General features: G+C 38.1%; 3 protein-coding genes across 3 annotated transcripts; 2 read left to right on the forward strand and 1 right to left on the reverse strand.

Annotated features, from left to right (window-relative positions):
* The first annotated feature begins 2,262 nt into the window (after window positions 1-2,262).
* Window positions 2,263-18,212, forward strand: LOC110058823 (peptidyl-glycine alpha-amidating monooxygenase B-like). Its single transcript, XM_089295392.1, has 20 exons — window positions 2,263-2,588; window positions 4,142-4,196; window positions 4,359-4,446; window positions 5,624-5,718; window positions 6,223-6,306; window positions 6,798-6,846; window positions 7,864-7,931; window positions 8,344-8,427; window positions 9,630-9,706; window positions 10,086-10,136; window positions 10,253-10,311; window positions 10,572-11,204; window positions 11,608-11,727; window positions 12,009-12,081; window positions 12,809-12,954; window positions 13,141-13,223; window positions 14,040-14,234; window positions 14,321-14,448; window positions 14,928-15,036; window positions 16,073-18,212. The coding sequence occupies exons 1-20, from the start codon at window positions 2,421-2,423 to the stop codon at window positions 16,804-16,806; spliced, it is 3,099 nt and encodes a 1,032-aa protein (XP_089151518.1). The 5' UTR covers window positions 2,263-2,420; the 3' UTR covers window positions 16,807-18,212.
* A 244-nt stretch (window positions 18,213-18,456) lies between these two features.
* LOC110058801 (tachykinin-like peptides receptor 86C) lies at window positions 18,457-20,856 on the reverse strand. Its single transcript, XM_020765458.2, has one exon. The coding sequence runs from the start codon at window positions 20,483-20,485 to the stop codon at window positions 19,601-19,603; it is 885 nt and encodes a 294-aa protein (XP_020621117.1). The 5' UTR covers window positions 20,486-20,856; the 3' UTR covers window positions 18,457-19,600.
* A 1,507-nt stretch (window positions 20,857-22,363) lies between these two features.
* Window positions 22,364-25,103, forward strand: LOC110058800 (adenosine receptor A2b-like). Its single transcript, XM_020765457.2, has one exon. The coding sequence runs from the start codon at window positions 22,364-22,366 to the stop codon at window positions 23,315-23,317; it is 954 nt and encodes a 317-aa protein (XP_020621116.1). The 3' UTR covers window positions 23,318-25,103.
* Window positions 25,104-26,645: the final 1,542 nt, after the last annotated feature.

The following is a 26,645-nucleotide window of genomic DNA, read 5'->3' on the forward strand; positions in this document are numbered from 1 at the left end:
GGGTTGTTCAGAGCCCAATTAAGCTAACCCAGGAAAAGGTAGAATTTGAGGTTTTCTGTATATTGTTTGGCCTTCTGTTTTGAGTTTTAATAGTCACTATATACACAAAACAAAGCAGCAAAAAACATTTGTATAGAAGAAAAAGTTATAATTCGGTTAACTTTTAATCCTGGGTTAGCATTAACCGGCTTCTGAACAGTCCTGCCCTGTTTTCAACAAGTTAACCTGACATGAGCCCACGATCCAATCGAAAATCAGCACTTGGTCAGCGGTCAACTTAAAAAAAAAACACGACCTCAATGAGCTGTAAACTTGAGCACGCGGTATGGTCACATGATACTGGTCGGCAGATACCTCGTTTTGTTAGGTGTCAATTGATCATAACATGGATGTCCAATATGGATGTCCAATATTGATGTCTGAAGAAGTACATGGTAAACCCAGGCTGCATGTCTTATTGTTGTCGCCGTCGCTGTCGTGCGTACGCAACCACGAGCAATACCGCTAGCCATGATAACCATGAGAAAATCAACTCGTGGGTTTCCTTTTCTTTCCTATATGAATATGGGGCTCTGCTTGGTGGCCCTTTGGGCCTCCGGAGCTCCACTAATAATAATAATAATGATGATAATAATAATAATAATAATAATAATAATAATAATAATAACAATAATAATGAAACTTGCATTCAGTCTTCTATGTTATATGACTTATATCCAATTAGACTCGTCAGTACATGCAACTTCCTTTATCAAAAATTTACAATGACTGTTAATTCAGGGTTATATTAATTTGGTGCCAATCTGTTTTGCTATGCAAGAATTATCCATCTTTCACTAATTAATTGACCCAGGCAATTTTATGGAACTACCGCTATTTTTCAACATTGCTATTTAGTCTCTTCTTATCAAGAATGCGATTTTTTTTGTCAGTGACCGTGTTAAACTGACAGTCTACTACTTGTGCCTGGTTTCCTGTGCCATTGAAGATAACTAGGGCCAGTTCAGAAGTATTTAGCTGACAAATGCCATTTAGGCCGAGTTTCAGCTTGTGTACAAATCAGCTAACTGTATGTACAACACTATGATGATTTTTCAGCTGAATTTTCAGCTGATTTTTCAGCTGAGCATTTATTGGAAGTATAATCATCAGAGATCATCAGAAGTCATCAAATGATCAGCCAGATGCTCAGAGTGGAAGCCAAAATATTTATTTGTCAAAAACCATTCAGCATTATTTAATTTCCTTATATGAATACTGCTGTAACAATAGCTACTTTGATATAAACTCAACATGGATTTAACAGTTTGTTCCAAAAATGAAAATATTAAGTGGTGTTCCACATGTAAGGATAGGTCATAACATACATTTTACATACTTTAGAAGCAGATTCAGAAACTGCCATGACAAAATGTTATAAAAAATATATTGTAAGCTTGTATGCAAAGAGGACATAATTTTAGGAGAAAGTAGTTGCCAAAAACTATATGCTGAAAGGGATAGACTGATATATGTAAAATGTTTAGCTTTACAGGTAGAACGTACAACATAATAATTTACAGTTAGTACAGCAATGTTTTGTAATCAAGTCCAACACTCTTTACAAATAATAAGTAGAGAATTCCCCCAGATCAGAACAGAAGTCAAGCTCAATCTTTACGCGTTTTGTCCCTTTTCTTCCTCTCTCAAATACGCAGTCTCCTTGAATATTCAACGATTTCTCTGTCACGAAGCACCTGTCTTTTCAAATTATTTTTGGTCTTCTTTGCCTCTGAGTGCTTCTGCCATCCGGTGGGTGGCGGGGGGGGGAATTGCTACTGTTTCTTCTCTCATCACATGCAGTACACCATTCAATACTTTCATTTTTGGCCCAAACAATTCATCCAAAAAAATTCCAAGTTGAACGTTCGTTATTTTTCTTTCTGTTGTTTTTGAGGAGCTTCCTTCCTCTTCTGTTCTGCATTTTGAATGTTTTCCACTACGTTTCTCTCTGCGTGACCGCGGCCATGTTCTTTCGTCAGGGGATTCTTGTTTTGTCCTGCCTCCTTCTTCGACTTTCCCTTCCGTGAATGACCAGCTGAGTGAAGACTCTCGTCATAGTTGTACTCCTCTAAATCGTCGTTATTTTCCATTGTTAATCAACACCCTTGAGACAAATAAATCTCAGCAAATAATTTCTCGCTTTTCCAAAGTGATGATTCACTGCACTCGCTGCTCTAAGAATGCTGGGAGATCACTTTCTGCATACATTAGCATATTTAACATCAAGTGAGCTTCAGTTTACATAAAGGAAGTGTACTATACAGACATTTCTCTCGTAGTTTCTCAGATAAATTCGTCTGCACTGGACAATCACAAGATTTCTTTACCTTGTGCGGTTCTCCTGAGATAGTGTTAATCGCTAAACGTGGATTTTCGTCATGGGCGGCTTGGTAAGCCTCCGTGAGAGTTTGTTGTTGGCCATTCTCTGCTTTGCGGTGTGGAACGAAGTGATCTCCTCTCACATAAATTCACAAGCTTTATTTGAAGAACCTGTCCTTCCTGAAACCAAGATCAGCATTAAGATGCCAGGGACTAGTCCACAAGAGGTAAGTGTTCTGTTAATCAACGAGATACGTTCGTGACTTGTCGTGCATTTGATTGAGTTGTACATTGCATTCGTTAATCAAACTTTATAATATGCATGCCCGATGTTGTGGTCGGAGGATCGCCTCACCGATTTTAATTGTATCCTCCCTTCGAACATTAAGCTGACGTTTCGCTCGACAAGAAGTCGATTATCTTGTTCTCCAACTAAGACTTATTAGCTTTTCTTATCACTCTAGAAAGTGCGCAAAGATTGAAAACTGAGGAATCGCACTTTTTAACGTGATATTCACATTAAATATTGAATGTGTTTGTCAAATATACGCCACATCTTTGGACCTTAATTAAGCTTAATTCTCGTCATGAAATTGCGAAGCGCTCAACTGTTAGCCTTTTTTTTTTCACTTTAGTGTTGTCTCATCGTCCCTTCTTGTTTTTGCCACTTGTCATGTTGTTTTAAAACTTTTAATCTTACAGTTGGGTTTGTACATGGAATCAAATGAATGGTTTGAAATATAAAGAGGCCAGGAAGAAGTTTCTTTATTTAGAGCTCTGGCGACTATTAAAAACCGAATTGTCAATACCAGGGTGAATATCAGTTAGTTCAATATAACCACAATACCCCTCAGAGATAGATGAACCATACCTGGCATTAAAACATGTTACACGTCACTGCTTAGCAACACTTCTTAGCAAACAGCCTCTTTATTTGAGCCCGGTATACAGGCTGGCTCAGTTACTGGGACGAATTTTGTTGTCTGTTCATATGGGAAATTTCAGCCCGGTTGACCGAGACGAAATTCAAGAAACAAAACCTAAATAGTGGAATATAAACTTGTATCATTTACAACTATCGTAGCTTTGTGGACTCTTGCAACTTTACTCGTAAAGGTAATGTACATACTGAATTGGAAACACATACAGGGCAACAATTTTCCCATTTTGGCCATTATGTTGCAAAAGCAAAGCTATTCTGTCTAAAAAGTTTCGTCCTGGTCATCCAGCTGGAGTGTTCATATGGGAAATTCTCATTAAGTTAGTCCAAGTTGTGACATCCTCAGATTACACGTAGGTTTGTGACTGTGGCCAATCTGATCTGGGGCATTTTCCAAAGTACAGGAAAAAAAATATAATTATACATTATAATGACTGCATACTCAAGTTTTTTTTTATCAGTAGTGATAGTTGACAAGAGGCAAAGACCCAAATAAACTGTCAAAGTTGATAAAAACCAAAGAAGATGGAAAACTGACATTGATAGTCTGTTTTTATTAATAATTCAAATTTTAAACATAATGCACCAAAATAGAAAATTAAGGTGCCCCAAATTTCAGTGCTACATGTAGTTACCATTTTATTCAATCGGATAATTTAGGAGTTTTGCCCATAGTCAGCCAATGGGTTATAAAAATTTATGTGAATTAAATTACACGTATCTGACACGTTTCAAGTCCAGCACAGAATTCTCCCATTTGTCCCTAAATTATGCTGATTGAGACTATTATTAAAAGCTAATAAATATGACACATATTATCAACGGTAATTTATTTTGCAGAGGGACACATATCTTTGTACAGCAGTTCAGCTGTCACCTCACAAACAATACATAGGTAGGTAAATAAGTATTGCAGTTTATCATGTTAATCTTGAAAATGCACTCAAGATATGGCTGTATTCAATAGATAATACTTTTGTGTTTTGTGGAAAAGGGTTTTAATAAAAAAGATATATTTGTTTGAATAATGTGGCATGTTCTGTTGTATATATTTTAGTTCACTTTGAACCAAGTGCTTCACAGAAGACAGCACATCACATGTTGTTATATGGTTGTAGTTTACCAGGAGCTCTTCTTTCTAGCTGGTGAGTACAGCTGTATAATAATTATGCAATGTAGAATTCTCTACTCTATGTATTAGTTAATTAGTACTATTGGTGCTCTATGTATTAGATTACTTGCTCTATGAATTGGGTCATCTTGTCGGGTAGAAGGAAAGGTGGCTAGTCTAGTACTGATTATGACATGTTAGATTTGTGATGAAATGATCCAGGTCCTGCAGCTGATAGGGTGATGGTGTCAGTTCCAGCAAATTGTGATGCAAGTGTAACTTGTTGGCTGGTAACCAACTGGTGCTCAATGGACTTAAAGGGGCTAGGTCATGCTATTTTAGGTAATTTTGTTTAATTTTGTTAATTATGAGCTCTAAACGTCAAATTGGCAGAGCAAAAGTCTTTCATTTGCAAAATCACGGCCACATAACAACTGAGAATGATTTTCCAGCTGTGTAAATGACATTTTCATGTAAACTGATATAAATTTGAAAGCAGGTGGGCTGACGTTTTTCAAATTTACCCAAATGCAATCCATTGTAATCCTCTCCAGTTTTGTCCATAGATGTCCCTTCTTGGCTTTCCTGTGTTTTGTTTGAGATCGTCTATAGTTTTGAGCCATTTTTGAGATATTTTAGTTAATTCTATGACCATTTGATCAGTGCTGAAATTGCCTAAAATTGCATGACCTAGCCCCTTTAAGTATCCCATTCAAGAGTAGTAGTTCTACTAATTACCATTTTAGTATGGTAGTTGGTTCATGCTATGCTATAGACACTGGGATTACAACTGTACCTGTGACGGTATGCTCCACTTTCACCTAATGCAGTGTAACCTATAGTTATAATTAATACCCTTGGCTGGGGTTGTTCAAAGCCCAATTAAACTAATCCAGGATTAACATGAATTTTGATTTCAGTTTTGTGACTTTTCGGTGAGGTTTTTCTGTTTAATATATTGTTTGCCCTTGAGTTTTGACCCAGAGTAATCTCAAACTACACAAAACATAAGCAGTCAAATTTTTTTTATACAAAATAATTAAATACTTTGCTTAACTTTTAATCCTCAGTTAGCATTAACCGGCTTTTGAACAACCCAGTCCTGTACTTTACAGTGTAAAAGTTGAAGCATGTAGAAATTAACAAAAAATAAATTACCAGGTCACCCAACATAATAATCATGAATTTTTTACTATTACCTTGAACATCAGGGATTGTAAAAGTGGACCATACAGGGAATGTGAGGGTTCTCAAAACATTATTTATGCCTGGGCCAAAGATGCACCTGCTAAATTCTTACCCAAAGGTGAGTGAGGTATTCTGTCCTGTATTTATGAAACAAAAAACGTTTTTCTTAATATGTTATATCTTTACTTCAAAAAGTCCCTTCAAGAAGTAATTATGGATCACATTTTGTGTACAAGATACCTGCAGTGTACTTGTATTCAATTCTTTGGTAATCTTGTCAGGGGTGTATCTAGGGGGGTCCTGGGGTGCCTGTGACCCCCCCTTTTGTAAGCCTTTCTTAAGCAAACAACCTACAACAGGTGGCAAAAATGACACAACAATCTGGTGAGTACCTTCACTTTAGCACAGTCTGACCCTGCTTTGAAAAGTCCTGGCTACAGTGTACGTCCCTGCTTGCTTTGTGTCGTCTTCAGTTTTGTCAGGCATGCACCTGTAGTTTCTTTCAGTCCCTGTTTTGTCTCAAGAACATCAGTGCTTAGCTTAAAGGTTATGTTAAGAATTATGGGATAAAATTATAAATTTTGAATCAGGGTATTGTTGTTAATATATTATTCTATGTCAGATGTTGGATTTGCGGTAGGAGGAAATTCAGGAATTAATTATCTTGTGTTACAAGTGCACTATGCATCTGTGGACTCTTTCCGAGGTAAGATGACCAATATTAATATTAGACAGAAGATATTACATGGTGACGTGAACAATATTTTAAGTAGCATAAACAATATTTTACAAAGGAGCACGATTAGTGAGTAAAATATCGTTTTTAACACAAGAAAATAAAATTCATATATTCAAGCCATCATGCAATTTTCTTCTTATTTTATAAACAAACTGACTGTTTGCATAGACAACTGTGTAAAAGCTGGAAAATAATGACGTAATCAATATCGTCACTAGTGAGAATATGGAAAATGCAATACTCAGGGACTAAATGTAGTTTTGTATGAATTTTACAAGTGGTATGTTTTCCAGTAAAACACTGGCATCTAAAACTTAATAAAAAAGTAACCTTCATATGAGTTGAAAATATACATGTATGTTATTACTGGTAGGTACATATTAATACATCCATGTTTAAGCCAAATGGAGATGAAATTGTTGCATTAAATTTGATTTTATTATTTGCCATTTTATTAGCTGGGGCTAAAGACTATTCAGGATTTATTCTCCACACCAGCCACCAAAGGTAAATACTGAGACAAGAATGTACTTCTCAGGGCTGCAAATAATTTTTGTTCTCCAGAAAGGACATATGTCCTACTAAGACACCATCTTGGTTGGACAAAACAAATTGTGGTCGGACATCACCAAAAAAAGTAAGATTTACTCACAGTAGATTTTTTTTGTCACTATCGTAACATGATTTACGATGTCTGACCACAGTTGGGATTTCATCAGACATGAGCAAATTTTGGTCAGCCAATGTCCAATGACCGACTGTTATTTGCAGCCCTGCTTCTGGTACATGTAGTTGAAATCATGTACAGTACTGTCATATAATTATAATAATACTACAGAGAGTTATTCTCTATTTAAACAGTCAGATGTGCACTGCTTATATATATGAAGTAGTTACCTCTGGGGAAACTCTAACAGGACTACTTCATAGAAACGTTCATTCAAGGAAGTGTTCATTGAGATCCTTAATTTGTCTCCAGATTGTTGTGGAACATCCTGCTTGTTGTAAAGAGGTTTCATTTTTAGTAAATCATTAAAGCTCACTTTTTCCAGTTCTGTCAGACAAAGAGTTTTTTAATTTCACGACAAGCAAGAATTCAACTAGTCACAATGCAGTACTCAGTGATAGGTAAATGCTGCAAACTGGAAGAAAAAGTGATAGATCTGCAGACTGGGAAAGGTCCTTACATGTAAATTTGTAACTCACGAAATGGTAGAAAAAATTTTAATATACTAGTATTCTCAGTGAAATGTCATTTATATGCACACTATGGGTAGCACAGGGCTTGACTGAATCTTTCTTAAGCTAAGTGTGTTAATGTATATATGTACCTTGAACAAAAAAAATATTGATAATATTCCCCTAAACACAAATTTACCACCCCTGACAGCAACTTGAAGCCTTTTGGGGGTTACATGTACGTGGATCCCCTGAGTTGGACATTTTGTTGGCTGGCTGGTCAGACAGTTGTTGTTGTTTTCTGAATTTAGAGAATACAGTCATTTTGCTCTCGTTTTGTTTTAGCCTTCCCTATGGAGGAGGAATATATCTTCTGTGGGCTTATAGTGGCTCCATTCCACCAGAAACAGCAGGTTAGGTACTTGTACCAAGTTATGAATTCAGATTTCTGCTCTATAAAGACATTCTCGATTGCTTATAAATTGGTGCACTGCTGATGTACAAACAACAATAATTATTTGTCTAACATCAGTATCACCAGTCCTTTTGGGGTCACCCAATATACAGTGTATAAGACTTCACATTGTCTAACAATTTCTAGAAAATTAACTGTCCTTACAATCTGCATCAGCCAATGTCAACTTAAAAATTAAACTCTTCTCAGAACCAAAATTTAAAAATAGTAGTTGCAGGGTCCAAGCAATGCAGAAAATTATTATTTAAACCTGAAACAGCTAAAGAAGAGTTATTGTCAGTAATAGCCAACAACTTATTGGGATGTATAGTACATGTATAAAGTAATGACTTGTTGTTTTATTTTTTTAGGCATTCATGTTGACATGGCTTGTAAATACAACAAACCAGAAACAATGTTTGCTTTTGCCTACCGCACCCATGCTCATAGACTTGGTAAGTAGTATCAATAGAAAGGTCTAACAAGGCATAAGGAAAGTGATGGTAAGATTCTCTAGCTTTGAAGTATAGGTCAGTACAATAGCAGTTTGAGACAAGGTCTGGCATGTGACACAACTTCATGTCTGATGGGGCTAATAAAAGATGCTATACATGACAACTGGGGGACTGCAATCCACTTTTATGAACATGCCAGGGGTGGATCTAGGGAGGAGGGTGCAGGGGGTGCATAACCCCCCCCCCCCCCCCAACCCTGAGATGAAGCCTTCTTCTTCGTATTGGCTTTTAAAATTTGTTTACCTCACTAGTCAGTTACGCCATTCTTTAGTGGTGCACCCCCTCCTAAGGGCCGATTTACATGGTACAACTTTGACGCATGTGACAAGCTTATGACAGGCCTACGACATGACTTAGGACCATTTACACATGCACAACATTTTCACTTACAAAATTAAATATGCAAAAGTTTGCACCAGGATTTACAGAGCGAAAGTTCTAACAAATGGTAAACAAATATTTTAGCTGTCCTGCGCTTTGGAAAAACTCTCTAACAAGATGTTTTTCGCTTTAATCTGTTCAGTACTTTTTGAGAAACGACTTCATGTGAATCAGTCAACAACAACTTCATCCGCAATTTCGATGCAAGAAAAATGTCTCCTTTGTCCCCACCTCAGTAGCAGTTTGTCACAAAATATGTCATTTTCTATCAATTCTGACTATGATTGTTGCAGCGTTTTAAAACATGTTTTAAAATCCTACAACAATTTTTTTGACGTACACAACAGTCATAAGCAAGTTGTATGTTTGATTTACATGGAACAATTCATGTCATGGCCTGTCATAAACTTGTCGCATGCGACAAAGTCGTATCGTGTAAATCGGCCCTAAGAAAAATCCTGGATCTGCCCCTGCATGCTATTAAGACCAACCTTGTATGCCTCTTTTACTCTGACAATGGTATTAGTCAAAATATTTCAATTTTTTCAACTAAGTTTTGTCATTTGTTGTCTCAATATTCTTACACAATGAACACACTCAGATTGTTGTTCAGGCTCTAAGTAACTGAATCTCTGTGATTATTTACTTAATAAGTTCAAAGAACTAAAGAGGGTGAACTGCAATTGGATGGCAGCAGCAAATAACTAATTAAATAACTACTGTCAGTGTCATCAATCTCTATACATTCCTTGCTATTTCAGCCAAGGTAATAACAGGTTACCGGGTCCGTAGTGGTGTTTGGACTTTGCTTGGCAAGGGAGACCCTCAGGCGCCACAGGTAATGGACATATAATTTGCTTCATTCAAACATTGGAATGCTTGATTTTTCTTTTCTCATTGATGGACTCTTGCTACACTTCCTAGTAGGTCATGGCACAAGACCTTTTATTGCTATTCTTTGAGAAGTGATTATGAGGATGTCACACAACACTCCAAAAAACGCCTGCAGAGGAGACTAGGGTTGTTTATGTGGCCAAAAGGAATTATTGCTTAAGTTGCACATTTGAAGTGTTGACACCATGCTCTTTGAATCTATCAGCCTTCTGCTGTTTGTGAACTGTCTTCATTGAAAATAAAAGCATGATATGAGTCAGCTCCTTCAGCTGTTACACTACATGTACTTTCTGATCATTACTATTTTTGTGGTGATTTTTCAGGCATTTTATCCAATGGACAAGACATATGACATAAAGAAAGGAGACATCTTGGTGAGATTAAACTCTGGTTTTATCTAAATTTCCTACTTCACATCACCTTATTTGTTAATATTTTTTTTTTTTGGCTTATCGATTCTGTTCTGCCTTTTTTTTTTTTTCCATTTCAGGTTGCACGTTGCACATATGATTCGAGAGGTCATAACTTACATGGTGTTGTTCATATGGGGTAAGTGTTTGACCTACATATAATGAAAATGAGAGTGTCTACAGACAATGAAAGAGATTGACAAGCATCTACAGGTCTGATGTCAAAACCATATTCTCATAACTGACAAAACAGAAATGTATGGGACTAAATAAGGAGAATTTTAACATCGTGAAGTAGCTGAAACTGAAATGGTTGACACTGACAGGGGAAAATGTGAGTAGTACAAGTTACGTTCCACATACTTAGAATTTATTATTTTTTTCCCATTAAATTTTCAGGTCATCAGGCCACGATGAAATGTGCAATTTTTACATCATGTACTACAGTAATGCAGACCGCCTGGAATATTCTGGTGGAGATTGTGGAGAGCAGGACCATCCAGAAATTTTTAAGCATTTTCCAAGTGGATCTGACACACCCTTGGTTCATTCGTCCAACTCCAAAGCTTCATCAGATCAAGCCACCAGCCCTGTACATAGCTCTGCAGTAACTCCTGAAGAACAAAGCACCCAGGCAACCGTTTATGTTCAAGTATCAAGTGATTCAAAAAGTCGTGACAGAAACCATGGAATGGATATTTCTGATTTGGAGTTTGGTGAGAAGGAATCACCGAAGTCAAGTACCAAATCAAACCAAGGTATGGTTTTCGTGGAAGTTTCCAAGGGAATGGTTTCTTCTAGCAAAGAAATGCAGCCTGTTCTTCCTTCTGTGACTCCAACATCTGAACCAGATGGTCCTGTTACACAAGCTAGAGATAATGAGGAACATATCCCGGAGCTCCATGTTGTGTCTGATTGGCCAAGCTTAACAGCAATAGAAACGTCTAAACTGGGACAAGTTACAGGAGTTTCACTTGATTCCAAGGAACAAGTTATTGTGTTTCATCGTGCCAGCAGAATATGGGACGAGAAGTATGTCACACAACTACACTTGTTACTTCTGTCACGGTTCAATCCCAGTTACCAGTATACTTCATGAGTTCATGTATGCTCGTAATTGTATGCTCGTAATGGTTTTTGACCAGCTTATACCAAGGAATGCTTATAACTGGTATAAAACAATCGTTTTTAATTAAAACAGTCATACCATTGTGTCTTGCAACTGGATAGCATTATTATACACGTAAAGCATGTATGCAACAGTAACAACATATGCATGCACATATATAACAACAGTGTAGACTTAATGTGAAATTCATTGTTTACAGAGGAGCTTAAATCATTCAAATTTGCCATATTATTGCAAAGGACAAGCAACACTTGTATGTTAAATCCTTCAGATTCTTATACGTAGAACTCTCATTTCACTTCACAGCACATTTGATTCTGCTGACGTTTTCCACAATGCTGATACTGTTGGCACCATCAAAGAACATACTGTGTGGATCTTGGATTCTGTGAGTGGGAAAGTAAAAGGATTTTGGGGCAGGGACATGTAAGTGAGCGATTTTATACCAGCTCTGAAACCATTATGTCAAACTCAAAGTAACTTTTTTTGAGGTTTCAACATTGCCATTTTCAATCTCGCATTCCGCCATCCCGCTCCTGTCATCCCGCGTCCCGCCTTCATTTTCTCTCATCCCGCACCCCGCCAAACCTATGTTGGACCGTTTTTTGAGCTCATCCACAAAGCGTTTAACTCACGTTTTTTGGTGCAATACTGACTTGATGTTTTCCTGTTTGTGACTGTTAATATGTTATTTTATGCTGCTTTAGGTTTTATTTGCCTCATGGGCTAACAGTTGATCATGAAGACAACTTGTGGCTGACTGATGTTGGCAGCCACCAGGTTTGTGAAGTGGTTCTATTTCTGTGTACTGTGCTCTACATCTACTTTAACACTCTTCAAGTTTTACACTATCAAGAAGAGATTTAGCAGTATAAGAGAGACTACTGTGAACTGTATTTTTCAAACATTTTTCCTCTGTGAAACTGCTGCCGTAGCAAGTGCAGTTTGCATGTATGTTCAATCATTAGTCATGGCTGGCCTGTAAACATGAATACTGTGCCGACTACTGTAAATCTACAACGGAGTTGCTGTTCTCGCGTGACGTTTTTCTTTAACGCGTGTACATGTACGCTATTTGAAACAAGACACAACAGACTTCTTTTGTCGCGTTCCCATTTTAGCCTTGCAAGAACGACGCATTTGAATTAATCCCAACAATTCCATACTGGGTAGCTATTAAGAGATTCGTGCAGTTGTCCCTGATAAGTCGTTAAGTGTGCGCAGAAAGTCATGGCCACGCATCTTGGATGTTTCTCGCGCCTAGGATGAAGTCAGTGCTCAACAGAATACGAGTGTTTGCGCAGGATAGCTAAATATGACTTTTTCATCGGGTTGACAAAACTTCCTAAAACATCTATAATGAAATGATTCAGCCAATTTCAATCTATGCTTAACGAAACAACTTTTTAAAAAAGAAACCTCATGGAACGTTTTTTGCACATGGAAAATGGTATTAAAATCAATTCTAGAACCAATTTACCGTTCAGATGTGTTCGTTCTTTTGCAGGTATTCAAGTTCTCACCTCTAGGAAGCAACACCCAGCGTCTGTTGGCATTAGGAGACAAGCTTGTACCAGGCTCTGGCAGTTCACGATTCTGTAAACCCACATCTGTTGCTGTGGACAGGAGCGGAGAGTTTTTTGTAGCAGATGGGTACGTTAGATCGGAAAATGCTGTCATTTTACGTTTCCTTGATAGAGGGTTGACCCTCAGCTAAAAACCTCAGTTACTATGGTTACAGTTGATGTATCATCATGCGGCATCGTCATCACCATCATCACGACAAGTCGTTATTTTACTTGATTCTTGTGATAATCATCGTATTTTTTTGCTCAACAGCTATTGTAATTCTCGTATTTTGAAGTTTTCTGCCACCGGAAAGCTTCTGAGTTCATGGGGTGAAGAATCTGACACTAGACAAGGTACCGATATTTTTCCATGCACAACGTCTTCATTTTTTATCTCATCTTGCTCTGTCTTTATAGTTTGTGTTATACAGTGTAACAACAACTGGCTTTGACCGCTGGATACAGTGCAACGCCGTTAACCGGTCACCAGCTGGCCACAAAAATCTGGCCGTATTAAGGGATGACCGTATTAAATGGGTTCTTAAACTAGAAAATGACTGACTGAGCTTTTGTTTGGGCCAGAATAAAGTGGCCGTGTTAAAGAGGTGGCTGTATTAACGGGGTGGCCGTAAGACGGGAGTTCCACTGCACTTTTAACGTTTCAAACTTGCCTATACGCCAATTTCTTCTGTCAAATATTTCATAACTATAGGAACTGAAGTAACACTTGCACGTTGCCTTTCTGTAGAGGGGTTTTGCATTGACTTTCGTATAAACCAAAAAACAAAGTAATCACTCTGGTCAATCACGAAGGAAACAGGAAATTCAGTGAACCAATCAAAAGTCAAAGTAATTTCATGTAGTTAACGTAAAGCGCGGGAAAATGCATGCGGGTGAGTGACGATTGGTTTTAGTTTTACTTGTGATTGGAGGAAAAGGTGCCTCGAATTTTTGTTGGCCAATCGTGTAGCGCAGAATTGCTAAACCAATTGCTTTTCGACACTGAAGTGAAAAGCGCTCTAAACGGTAATAAATCAGGTCATTTCGTTTAAATTTATGAAACAAGACGATCTGAATTATGGAAAGCAATACACTAAGGAACAAGAATTTTGGAAAAATTTGCTGGAATCAAAACAAAAATCTCATTAACCGGTGTCACTGTTTTCCCAGGTTCCCTCGCTCCCGGCTCGTTCTTAGTTCCCCACAGTCTTGCTCTGGACCAAGCAAATCACACTCTGTATGTTGCTGACAGAGAGAATGGCCGTGTGCAATCATTTAATTCAATCTCTGGAACCTTCTTGGACGAAATCAAGTTACCGGCGTTTGGAGGAGTTGTTTATGCAGTGGCTTACAGTCAGAATGCACGTGAGTTGTTTATCATATATGTGTTTTGAATTCGGTAGATTCAATGATTTGATTTGATGTGTTTCTGTTGTTGTATCTCGGCTCAGAGGGTGGAGTCTTGTACGTTGTGAACGGGCCAAATCGGGATCAAGATTTGTATGTGCCCATACAGGGGTTCACTATCAGGATTTCAGACAAAGCCGTCTTACAAACATGGCCCTCGAATACCGATCAGGTAACGACGTAACATTCGATGGAATTTGCCTTTGTCATTCTTCTCAAGTGTTGTTGTTGTTTTTTGTTTGTTTGTTTGCTTGTTTTATTTGCTACTAACGGCTTGTTAAAGCAAAATGTAGTTGTAGTTTTTTTGTTCCCATTCCTGCTTAAGTGACAAACTCAGACTTCTGAGACTTCAGCTTTTTAAGTAGCTCGGTCACGATATTTTGAGTTACTTTGGACACGTACAAAAGTACCTTTAAATTGAAAGAAACCTTAGAATAATGGTTTACTTCGATAGAAAAACACTAACGAGATAATAATAAACCATGACCGAACAAGGATGGTTAAGGATGGAGAAGATTGGCAAGGATTACAAATGACGAATTTGATAAATTTAGGCTGACCTTTTCAAGGTGCGTAAACCGTTGCTCGTGGTTGTGGTTTGCGAAGGCATTTCGTGCTTAACTGTTGATCTGCTCTGTTTGTTCTGTACAGGCTCTGTCCCAACCCCATGACCTGGTTTCCTCTGTTGATGGAAGTGATGTTTTTGTAGTGGAGATTGGTCCGAACAGACTTTGGAAACTGTCCTCCAAACCACCAACCGGTTCGTTCTTATTTAAACTGTAACTTTTGTTACTCAACATTAGTGCGTAACGGTTATAGATCTGTGAAGATGTGGGAGTAAGGCATAAAATCTAACATCGGTTACAGAAAAACAACCCGCTTGTGAGAACCTACATTTTTTGAAGTCTGGCAAAATAGGTTCTTGTATTTTGGGGTACCTATTAGCAATTTAGGCTAAGCAGCTGAGATATATACATAGTTGTTGATTACCAGAAATATAAATAAATTTGGGTGTGTTCGTGACATGTAAATACAAAATATTTATTCACAACTGTATCAAGTTAAGCCTTTTGCAACTGATTACGGGATGTTTGTAGGCCCTTTGCAGCTAAGTCATCACGTGACCTACTTTTCATAAACTTATGGGCTATAACTTAACGAATGCCAGAAATGGAAAAAGCATGTCAAAAATATCAAAATTACCAAGTTTGAGGCCCCTGGCATTAAAGAATGAGATTTTAAGACGGTTTGAATCTTTGAACGATTAAGAAGATTTGTGTGGAAAAAGTTGTGGGAGAGCAACATTTTCCATACAAATCCTCTAAATTTTCCGAAAATTCAAACTGTAGTGTCAACTTACTTTTTAATGCCAGGGGCCTCAAACTTGGCCATTTTGGTATTTTCGATATGCTCTTTCCACTTCTGGCATTCTTTAAGTTACAGCCCATAATATAGAATTTTTCTAGGGAAAATTTGGTCACGTGACCCCAGCTGCAAAGGGTCCATTATGTGGCGTTGCTTATATAACAAGAATTCATAATTTAGATGAAACCCACATATAAGAACGTGCTTGATCTTGCTTGGCCAAACAGGTTCTCATATTTTGGGGTTTTAAAATGGCACATTTCTGCCAACAGGTTTTTAAACCACTTGGTTCTTACATGCGGGTTTTTACGGTATTAGCCGAATTGACAGTCCTGAAACGGCGTAAAACTTACAGGTTTTTCAGACCGTGACACGAAGGAAAATGGGTTGAGTCAAGCCTTCATGTTCTAAATACTTTGTTTTATTGACAGATTCCTCGAGTGCAGGTGCTGCAACTACTCCATTGGCCACTGTACCCGTTTTAACCAGCGAACAGATTAATGAAGGTAGTCACCAGACTCCCATGGGTAAATCACCTGACCAAGCTGTGGACAGTAAAGACGTCAATTCTAAACAGGATGGCGATGAAAACAAGCCCGATATAGACACGTCTAGTCACCAAGATTCCGCTGGTACAGACCAAGCTGTAATGACTGAATACAGTGGAGATGGAAACAGGTCTCCCAGCAGTCCTTCATATCACCAAAATTCTACTGGTCTGGGTGAAGTTAATGATACTGGAATCGAAGAACCTTCAAAGAAGAGCGTTATTACTTGGGTCAATGTTACTGACCAGTCGCGCTTCATCCCAAAAGGAACAGGCACAGGTAAAAACAGCTCTATCAGTGGACCGCAAGAAGACTCCGTGGACGGTAGTAACAGTGATAATATAACCGCTGGAATAATCCCTGCACTCATCATTCTGTCAGTTTTAGCTGTACCTATCGTTTTCCTGCTTATTATCAGCATTACACTGCGCCTGCGCGCCTACCACCGAGACAAACACAGCCAAATGAATGGTTTCCATGGTAGCCGAAAAAATCTGTCAGTGGGGAGGACACGGGGCTGGTGGTCATACATGAACTGTTGTGACAGACAGAAGTACAAGTTTAATAGAGTCACGCTACAGGACTTCTACAGTGATTCTGACAGCGATGGGGTTTAAAAGCCTCTCACTGGTGATTCTGGACTTATAAATGGAGGTTTCGTCCCTTGTCAGGCTTAAGAAGGACTTAGAAGCTAAATAATGGTAGTTAAATGACAATACAAGAGTAATTGTAAATGTTTTCTCGTTAACAAGCGAGAAACAAGAAATTGGGACATATTATACTCCTTTCCGTCACTTTATCAACATAGTTCGTCAGTATTAGTCAAAGTAAGATTTTCTCATTCGGCAAATTGACCGACCAAAGACCTATTGACCAACCGGCAATCATGATCCAGAATCCACGCCCAACAGCTTTATAGGGGTTCATCAAAAACGGGGGATCAGCCATGACCAAGTAAGTTATATCTGAGGGAACGGTGGCTGTAAGGAATTCAAGTGGTATCGTTTAATTCAGTATTTTTAACTAACTTGTAACAAATTCCATAGTGTTTGTAGTGGAAGGCAACCTTTTCAAACACATTTTGGGGGGTATCGCGTTCTTGGTTTTTAAAACTTGCATTAAAATACGGTTGTAAGTTGATATGGGCGTGTGTATTCTCTCTGTTAGGTTGTCAGTGTCAGTCCAGTACTTAAGCAATGACCACACAGTTATTAGACTGTAGTAGTAGTACTAGTTCATAAGTTCTGTATGAACAAGTTTTTCACTTGTCCGAATTATTTTTGGTGAAGTAGTTTTGCATTGTCTGTCAATGTGATCACCTCGGATCATTCACGAAGAGAAGAAACTCGCATGCAGCCCGTGCCAAGCGCAGGAAAACCCGCGTAACATGAGAGTATGTTTGCTTGTAATTGGTTAGCGTGTGTAGCACGAGCGCTATAATTCAATTACAGAACACAAACGAAAAGCTAAAGCAAAATACATAGTTGAGTTTGATAGTCAATCAAAATTGCTGTAGAGGACGTAATTCATTCTGAAATGTTGTATAGTCTACTTTCTGTAATACGTAGGCACTCCAAACTAAATGGCTTGGCCAGCTTGGGAGGGTAAAAGCAAATCGATGCAGTAATTTCACGAGTTCGTCCAAAGTGTCTGCCGCAAAGGGGAGTTGCCGCATTCGATAAATTGTAATATTGTCAATTAGCACGTTGTTTCTTTACCTGTAATTCAGTTTTTTGATTAAGATTTTTGTAACCAAAAAAAATTCTTTTTCACTAGTGATGCAAGCACAAGGGTCTACGCAAACAAAAACCAAAACCGAAGGTGAAAACATTTCAGCAGGAACGTTCAAAGATCTCAAATGTTCGAAGTGTTTTTATTCTTGTGGCTGTACTTGCGTTGCTGAGTGTTTGCGTGGACTCTTGCGCTTGAAACCAGAATTAACAGTTGTTTACCTTAACAAAAAGTCAACGCAATAAACATGGTAAAACATGTCTTATTTTATTAATAAAACATTCTTTATAGAGTTGCTGTGTTGTCTGTTGAGGTCTCCTGGTTAAGTTGTAAGCGGTTAATTGGTCTCGTTCCCAAACAGCGATCTGGGAACTATGACTTCTACATCCAAGGAGACTGCACGTGTTATTCACGTGAACAGAAGATATGCGAATTAACAAATTGACGTCCGTTTGTTTTTTTACAATAACAACACCTCAAAATGGTCAAATGCCGGGAATAAATGAGGGCAAAAGACGCCGTAAACTTGCCGTAAATAAAGATAAGTGAATTTTATTCAAAATGACGCGAACATTGTCAATAGCTTTTCTCGCTTTTTGATTGGCTACTTAAAAAAGTCCATAAAATCTCATTGGTTAAAAAGTTGACAGTTTGACAGCTGAAAGTTGAACTTGAAAGCTTGCATAAATTAAAATTTTATCCGTCTGTACTCTTATTGATGATAAAAATGCCAATCAGCGCACGAGAAATGAGTTATTGTAAAAAGGCTGTTTGACTGTGAAATACCGCAGAGCCGTGTCTCCTGAAAAAGGCCTGCTCGCCTTCAGTTGCCTTAAGTCACTATCGGTTAAATTTCAACATCCATAGCTTAGAACCATTTGTAACTGGTCAGCTAATCTTTTTTCGGAGCATAAATGAAGACATTATTTTAAAACCTTAAAAGGTATGAAGACGAATTTTACACGAAATTAAACAATTGACTTTCACAGAGATCTCAGCCTATTTAATGAAAGGCGAGCGTGTATACCACTCCAAAGCGCTGCATAACTAGTAGGTTGTTGAAACAAGTTTTCATCGGATTTTACAGAGCGCAGCAATATATATGTAAATGATTAAATTTGTTTGTCTCCAAATAGACCCCTGCTAGGAGAAACAAATGGAATCGATACGAAGAATCGACAGGCTGGAGAAGCGAGAGCGGTGTTACTCCTACCCTTAACTTCGTAATATATTCAATGTTCAAAATGTTGAAATACTGGTCGTGGAAAGTTGGGCTTTTGCAACTTTAAAGGGTGGTACACCTTCGTTATGAAATACGACGTAGTTATTGACTTTTATGGAAGCATGGCTTTTCGTGCTTGACTCGCTGATTCCATATGGGTTTACCGTTATCTGTATTGTCCACTGTGGTTTTCTGGTACACCAACCGTTTGAGAGCTATCGGGACTTGCTCTGCTGCGAGCGAGAAAGAAGATCACCAAAATGATCCTTACTGTAACAGTGCTTTATGCTTTTTTCTGCACTCCAGTTGTTGTGTTATTTCATTTCGCACTATGGAATTCCCAACATCAGCTACGGCTCAGTCGCGTATAACAATTCCGTAGTGTTTGTCTGCCTCAATTCCTCTGTTATTCTCAGTTATTGCCAGTGTCTCCACGTAGGCAAAACCAAACTCATTCTTTACTTGCACAACAAAGCTTGTTTGGCAGAGGCTCTGAAGCGTCGACTTTGAAGAGTGTACACAAAGGGATTGACTGCAGAGTTCAAACAGGTCAGTACCACAGTCCATCCGTACAGCGGCGATCCGTAAAAGGTATCAGAAATGTTAAATACCAGGATGTAGAGAATCAGATTCGGCAACCAACAGATTGAATAAATAACTGTTAATGTAATAGCCATTTTAGTAGCTTTTTTTGGAATTAAAAGAGCTGTGCGATGAAGCCTTGCTACTGACCTTTTTACCCACAGGTGATAAGCCACTTTAGAATATAAAACTACCATAATGATAATTGGTATTGCTCCGACTACAGAAAACCAAATTATTCCGTATACTTTAGGAAGTAGAGGATGTGGCCAGTTTTCTATGCAGAAGTTGCTTCGGCTGTCATAAGACATGATAAAAAACAGAGGAAGATTGAGCAAGCAAGCGGAAATCCACGAGGATAACACCAAAACTCGCAGTTTCGGCTTGGACAACTTTTGACCGACCTGATAAGGCCGGGAAGCATGGCGCCGTTCGAAGGCGATGGTGACAAGTGTGAAGACAGATGCTGCCCCTCCGGTCCACATAAGATTTCCTCCCGTGACAAAACGGCACAAGAAGTCGCCAACAGAGCCAAGAGGATGTGCGAAAGCGTGGTTTAGCACATATCGCGGAATTGCAAACACTGCCACCGTAATGTCGGCCAACGCCAGATTTAAGAAAAGATAGTCGAGAGTCCAACGACGAAACCTGAATCGCTTTCGCTGAAGAATTATTAGGCAAACCAATACGTTTCCAACAAAATCGGTTAGGGATAGCAGTGAAAAGGTCACCGTGAGAACCACATCGTTCACAGAGGCCATTTCAGTTTGGTAAGGTTGACATAAGCCACAAGACTTTTAAAAGGATCTCTTTGTGACGAGACAAATTACCTTGAAAAGCTCGGAATCTTTTCGTAAACGTAACTGACGGATTGATTCTCTTGTATCGCACTGCGAATGATTTCTTATCGTCCGCTTTTATCGGTCAGTCCGATGTGGAAAATTAGTGTTAACGTAAACTCGTCAGTGCCCTTTTCTGCCTTGTTCCACTACAGCACAGTTTGAAACATTATGCCACAATGATCAACGGGAAAAATTGCTATTATTTCCTATGTCAACTTTAAGCAAATAACCTTAAAAGCTTCAGTCTGAATTCAGAGCAACTGAATACACAACGCAAGAGACATCTTTTGGTGAAGGTACTGACAAGTGATTAGCCTCTTCCAGGCGTTCAGGTAGTTGGAGCGCAGCGCGAAAAACGGCGAGAGAGAAAAAATAAGGGAGAAGTGCGGCGAGAGAAAGCGAAAGAAAGCCGCGCTTCTCTTTAATCTTTTCGCTTGCCGTTTTTCGCGCTGCGCCCCAACTAACTAAATGCCTGGAAGAGGCTAACTAGTGATAAACATTATGAAACCTAATTAATTATTTTATGTTGGCACATTGTCTGGTTCTACTACCTGTTCGACCACGGGCTGTCCAGCTTGGGTTGACTTATTGCTTATTGGACCAATTGAATAGTTATCTGAATGGCATTTTAGCATTGCTGTGTAAGTACTTGAGCTAGTGATTTCAATAAATTGAAGACTGTTTTCCTGAATTTCTCAATAAGAAAAATGCAGTGAGAGGACTAGCTTGAAACCAACGGTATCACAATTTAGACCGAGATTAGATGTCTTAATTTTTAAAACAAAACAGACCTTACTTCATTATCAGCATGTTACAAAATATTTACATGGCTATTTAATTGGCAGACAAGCCAGGTGCCGATAGAGCCACCCTGCTTAAATAAAGTTGACTTTACTTTACGAAAATTAAAATCCTGAGTTTATTTATTTCAGTTCCGATAATTGGAGGTGCCCCGTGCCCACCGAACAATTAACACATTCCTCGAATTTTGCAATTTGTCTGCTCTCTCCTGCACGGTCTTTCATTTGCACTATGTATTGGTTCAAATCTATCACCTGTTATCTAATTTTTTGTCTTCTTTTCAGAATGCCAACTATTGCCATTATCACGTTAGCTGTTAGGAATATATACCGGAGATTAATTAATTAATTTTTCACAGCTTTAATGTTCCGCTACTTTAATAGAAAGCTCATGAAATTGGAAAAAGAATCAGCTTTGCGCTGTATAGTCTCGCCTCCACGACTTAATTCCCACCTTTCACGACCTTATGGTTCAACATCTCCAATCTCTTTACACAAAGTTGGTAAAGTACTTTATCAACGCAATTAAAAGTTCCGGTTTAATTAACCACTGCGCTCTTTTCTAGGGAAAACTCAAGTAAAACGTTTAAAGAATATTTTGGCGTGGGCGATTTGATATCAGTTTGAAACATTGAAGTTGCAAACTGACTAGAGCCTTCATTTTTTATTGATACAAAGCGAGCGTAAGTCAAACTGATCGCTTCGTCAAATTACATTTCAGGTAGTTAATTTTTTTTCCTGCTTTCCAGCCTTGCTGTCGCTAATTAATTTATTCTTTCTACGATTAATTCTGTTGAAAATTTGCAGATTGCAACTTGTTGCTATTTCCGAACAATTTTACGTCTTTGTTTGTAGTCTTATTGAAGCTGGCACCCATATTAAGTCTTGGTGCATTTTGGCTTGCTTTGCAGTTAGTTTGCACAGTGAAAACAGTTCATCGAGTGCGACTTTGAAACAGAACTCTTAAAATTTCACCTGCTCTTTATACACCACAGTCATGTCTTGTGTAGCCAACTGCAGTGGAACTGAGACAAACGTTTCAAATGAAACCAGCGCAGCGAACTCTGTAAATCTTGAATTAGATCAGGAATCAGTGGTGATTCTCTCCGTTATATGTGCTCTGGCAAGTTTCTGTGGTAGTTTCGGAAATGTGTTGGTAATCCTAGCCGTCTTGAAATCTCCAAGCCTTCGCGGTGTTTCCGACCTCATCATATCAAGCTTGGCTTTTTCGGATTTGACCGTGTGTTCCATCTACCTTCCCTTGTCGATCTACCGTTACAATCACTTTACAAGTCAAGTGATGCAACAGGGCTCGCGTTTAAGAATAACAAGAAGTTTCTTCGGCCACTGTTCCTTGATCGCCTCTGTCACCAACATGTTTGCTGTGACGGTGGATCGCGTAATCGCCATTAGATTCCCTTTCAAATACTTGGGGATTATGACCACCAACAGAGCCTACATTATCATTGCGATAGTATGGCTCATCTCTCTCACAGCTGGAGGGCTTTACGCCCAGGAAATGTTTTCCAAAATCATTCTGCTAGGCTACTGCATCGTTCCAATGTTAAGTACAATCTCCATGTATGCCTACATCTTTGTTATTGCCAAGAGACAAGAAAACAAAGTTCAAGCAATGAATACATCCACTACACAACAGCTTAAAACCGATAAAAAGGCAGCCAAGACCATTTTCATCGTTGTTGGAATCTATGCTCTTTGTTGGCTACCATTCCTACTTCTTCCTGCCATTGTTAGTCCTTCTAAAAAGCCGCTTTTGTTCAAGAAACTCCTCCCCTGGGTTCAGGTAGTCTTGGCAAGTAATTCTGCACTGAATCCGTATGTTTACTGTATGAGAAGTCATAAATATCGCAGGCAGTTCGGAAAAGTTTTGCGGATAAATCTCTCGGAAGACCTTAATAATTCTAACTCGGCCTCAAATGGCCATCAATAGAAAAACACAACCTGGAATGCAGTACTGGATAAGTTGACGTGAAAAACAAAAAAAAAATAGTCCACTAGAATTAGCTGTTACTGATCGATAAAATGCTACCCCCGCCCCCCCTAAATTTCAGATAGATGTTTTCCGCGGAAGGTCCTGTTTAAGGATGAAGCAAACAAAACTTGATACCCTATGTAAGGCTCACACCCGAAAAAAGACACCTTATTCAGGAAGAACTAAAACTAAGAATGGCGTGAACGGGTCAACTTTATTTCGTTTCTGTAACATCAGAAGTTAAGCATCAAGTATAGAATTTGGGTATTAACGCACTGCTATTTTAGGTACCCTATCTAAGGATCGCTCGGGGAGCACCATGCCAAACAGGGGCAAAAAAATGATACCCGGGGGTTTAATCCTACAGTTTTCTTGGAGGTTTGCTCTTGGAAACCTTTGTGTCTCGACCAAATAATATCTACAGATAATAAGTATCCGTCAGAAGCATTTTCTTGCCAGAGGTAGCTTATTGTTTATATATCTGCTCTTACGTTCTTCAGTGTAGTATGCCATCTGTAAACAGTGTAACAAAATAGACACTGATGAATATATCAGTTTCGTATTCCGAATTATATTATAACAACTTTATTTGCACCAAAAATATATAAATGTGTACATGCAAATAGGGTGTCAGCAGGGAAGAACTTAATCCTCTAACGTATTTGCCTATAATGATACTGACCAATTACAGAAAAATTCTTATGATAAATTAAAAGACATTTGAACACAAATACGGCTATGGAATTGCCGAGGTCTCTCACTATTTGGCAAAGTTACCGTCATTAAATCACTTCTGTTTCCCAAAATGTTATATGTGTTCTCAGTTCTAACAACTCCAGAAGAATTTATGAAACAATTAAACACTATTATGTACAATTTTTTATGGAAAGGGACAGATAAAATAGCTAGATTGGCAGCTGTAAATGACCTGAAATACGGAGGCTTGAACTTAATAGATCTTGAAACGTATGTTAAGTCGTCAAGATTAGCTTGGCTTGGTAGAAGTTTTTCAGAAGGCTCGTCACCATGGAAAGCTTATATTACTTATTTGCCTGACGATTTTGGTGGGGTTTTTCTATTTAGTTGTAATTACGATGTCAAAGACCGTAAATTCCACTTTTTACAGAGAACTTCTTCAATGGTGGGCTGACTTAAGAATTGCCTTTTCAACAAAGCCATCTATATCTTATAATATAATTTGGATCAACAAAGATATTAAGATAGATAATAAAACAATATATTATTCAAATTATGTTAAAACAGGTATCCTGCCTATTAACCACTTGCAATTCAACAAGAATAATATAGAATCTTATAATAGTGCTAAAAGTAAAGGTTTGAAGGTTTTTAGTCTGGTCGAAGGATTTGGATGTGACCGAAAGTGAACTAGAAAGCTCTTTGGAATTTTAATGTGGGGTGGAAATATTTAATCCTACTGTATGTAAAAATAAACACTTTTATGAATTGCCTGTTTCGGGTGAGGCACGAGTCTCAAGGGACTTTACTAAAGTGAAAGAGGACTTTGGTTTAGCAGATTCAGCTGTTACTAAAGCGTTCATAAAAGTGAAGACTGTCTCATCCGAAATGCTTATCAGAAGCTTCCAATTCAAGTTTTAAATAATATCACTTTCACTAATTCTCGTCTAACCAAATTAGGTTATGTTCAAGACGATTCTCGCACATTTTGTAGGGTTAGCTCAGAAACTGTTAATCATTTATCTTATGAATGTTTTCATACTAACCAGTTTTGGAAAGATTTCAAAAATTTTTGGTTTGCACTTTCTGCTAAACATGTTTAATTTTCCTTGCAGGATGTTTTGATTGGCAAATTAGATGAAGTAAGTGACTTACTAAATTACTTTTTAATTATTGCAAAATGGATATCTGGACGAGTCGTAAACGAGGTCTCAGCCCAGATATTACTGTTTTTAAAGAAATGATTAATATGAAATATAAGACTGAGAAGTACATAGCCTTAAAAAAAACAACACGCAAAGGAAATTTCAGGCCAGATGGAAATTATTGATTGATAGTAAATTATGATCTGTTATACTTTTTACAATAACTGTCTAATTCCTCGCGCGCTGATTGGCTCATTTTTATCATCAGTAAGAGTACAGACGGATAAAATTTTAATTTAGGCAAGCTTTCAAGTTCAATTCTCAGCTGTCAAACTGTCAACTTTTTAACCAATGAGATTTTTTAAGTAGCCAATCAAAAAGCGAGAAAAGCTATTGACAATGTTCGCGTCATTTTGAATAAAAGTCACTTATCTTTGTTTACGGCAAGTTTAAGGCGTCTTTCCCCCTCATTTATTCCCGGCATTTGACCAGTTTACTGCGGAACCACTCGCCCGCGGCTCGTGGTTCTACAGCCACTTTGACAATGTTATGACGCAATTTATCATCAATAAGAGGACAGACGCATGAAATACTGACGTCAATTTGTTAAATAGATCAAATAATCATATTATCATCAACGTTTGTAATTATTTTATTGACACTTAATAATAGCGCTGTTATTAGTATTTAATAATGGAAATAAAAATGTGAAAAAAAAGTTTTTTTTCTAACGGCTAAACGAAACATTCACTTAATTGTGGAGAACAAGAAGGAAAACCTTCGCTAAAGTACATTTGGATGACAAAAATAATCGCTTGAAAGGGTTTTTCAGCTGAGTATGTCAGTTTTTTCCAATTAAGACAAAAGGTGCCTCTGTTTCATTATATCCAGGAAACATCTTTTAATTGACAGAGCAATGACAACCGTGAAATTAAAGAAATATAGTATTTTATTAAGTTCATTTAGACCTAAATTTATGAATCCCGGCTTTCCCAGTTTAAATTTCCTTCATCATTAGTTTCTTGAAGGATTTTCCCCTTCCATGTTAGTAAAGCAATCGGTCGATAGCACGAACGCACGTTGATAGTAATGGTAAAAGGACTGAGTGGAGTCCATTATCACATTTTGACAACACAATTGCTAATTACTCAGCCATTTATTTTCCCTTGTTTGCGCAATTATTTATTTATGTTAAATCTCCTTCGTAACATCGAACCACGGTCCAACGGAAACCGCAGTAGCCACAAGTGCTGCGTGATGTGTGGGCATTCTATACCACCAGGGACTGCAAAGAATTAAAGGTCAATTTACAACCGCATGTCGATAAAGTTTGTGTTCATCTCAATCGTTGTGTTCCTGGGTTGTGTTTCGCTCTGCTTTTCTGGGAAAAGCCTCTTAAAATTTCTCACATGGGTTCAGTTGTCAGAACGTGAATAAACAACGTT

The sequence above is a fragment of the Orbicella faveolata genome, unplaced genomic scaffold (assembly GCF_042242905.1).
Source record: "Orbicella faveolata isolate gen_17 unplaced genomic scaffold, um_ofav_v1 contig_26, whole genome shotgun sequence".
NCBI lineage: Eukaryota > Metazoa > Cnidaria > Anthozoa > Scleractinia > Merulinidae > Orbicella > Orbicella faveolata.

Excerpts from the sequence above, each read along its gene's own strand:
- LOC110058823 (XM_089295392.1), top strand. The coding sequence starts at position 2,421 with ATGGGCGGCTTGGTAAGCCTCCGTGAGAGTTTGTTGTTGGCCATTCTC. Across the intron at positions 7,932-8,343 it reads CATTCCACCAGAAACAGCAG|GCATTCATGTTGACATGGCT; the intron begins GTTAGGTACTTG and ends TTATTTTTTTAG. Across the intron at positions 11,205-11,607 it reads AGCAGAATATGGGACGAGAA|CACATTTGATTCTGCTGACG; the intron begins GTATGTCACACA and ends TTCACTTCACAG.
- LOC110058801 (XM_020765458.2), bottom strand. The coding sequence starts at position 20,485 with ATGGCCTCTGTGAACGATGTGGTTCTCACGGTGACCTTTTCACTGCTA.
- LOC110058800 (XM_020765457.2), top strand. The coding sequence starts at position 22,364 with ATGTCTTGTGTAGCCAACTGCAGTGGAACTGAGACAAACGTTTCAAAT.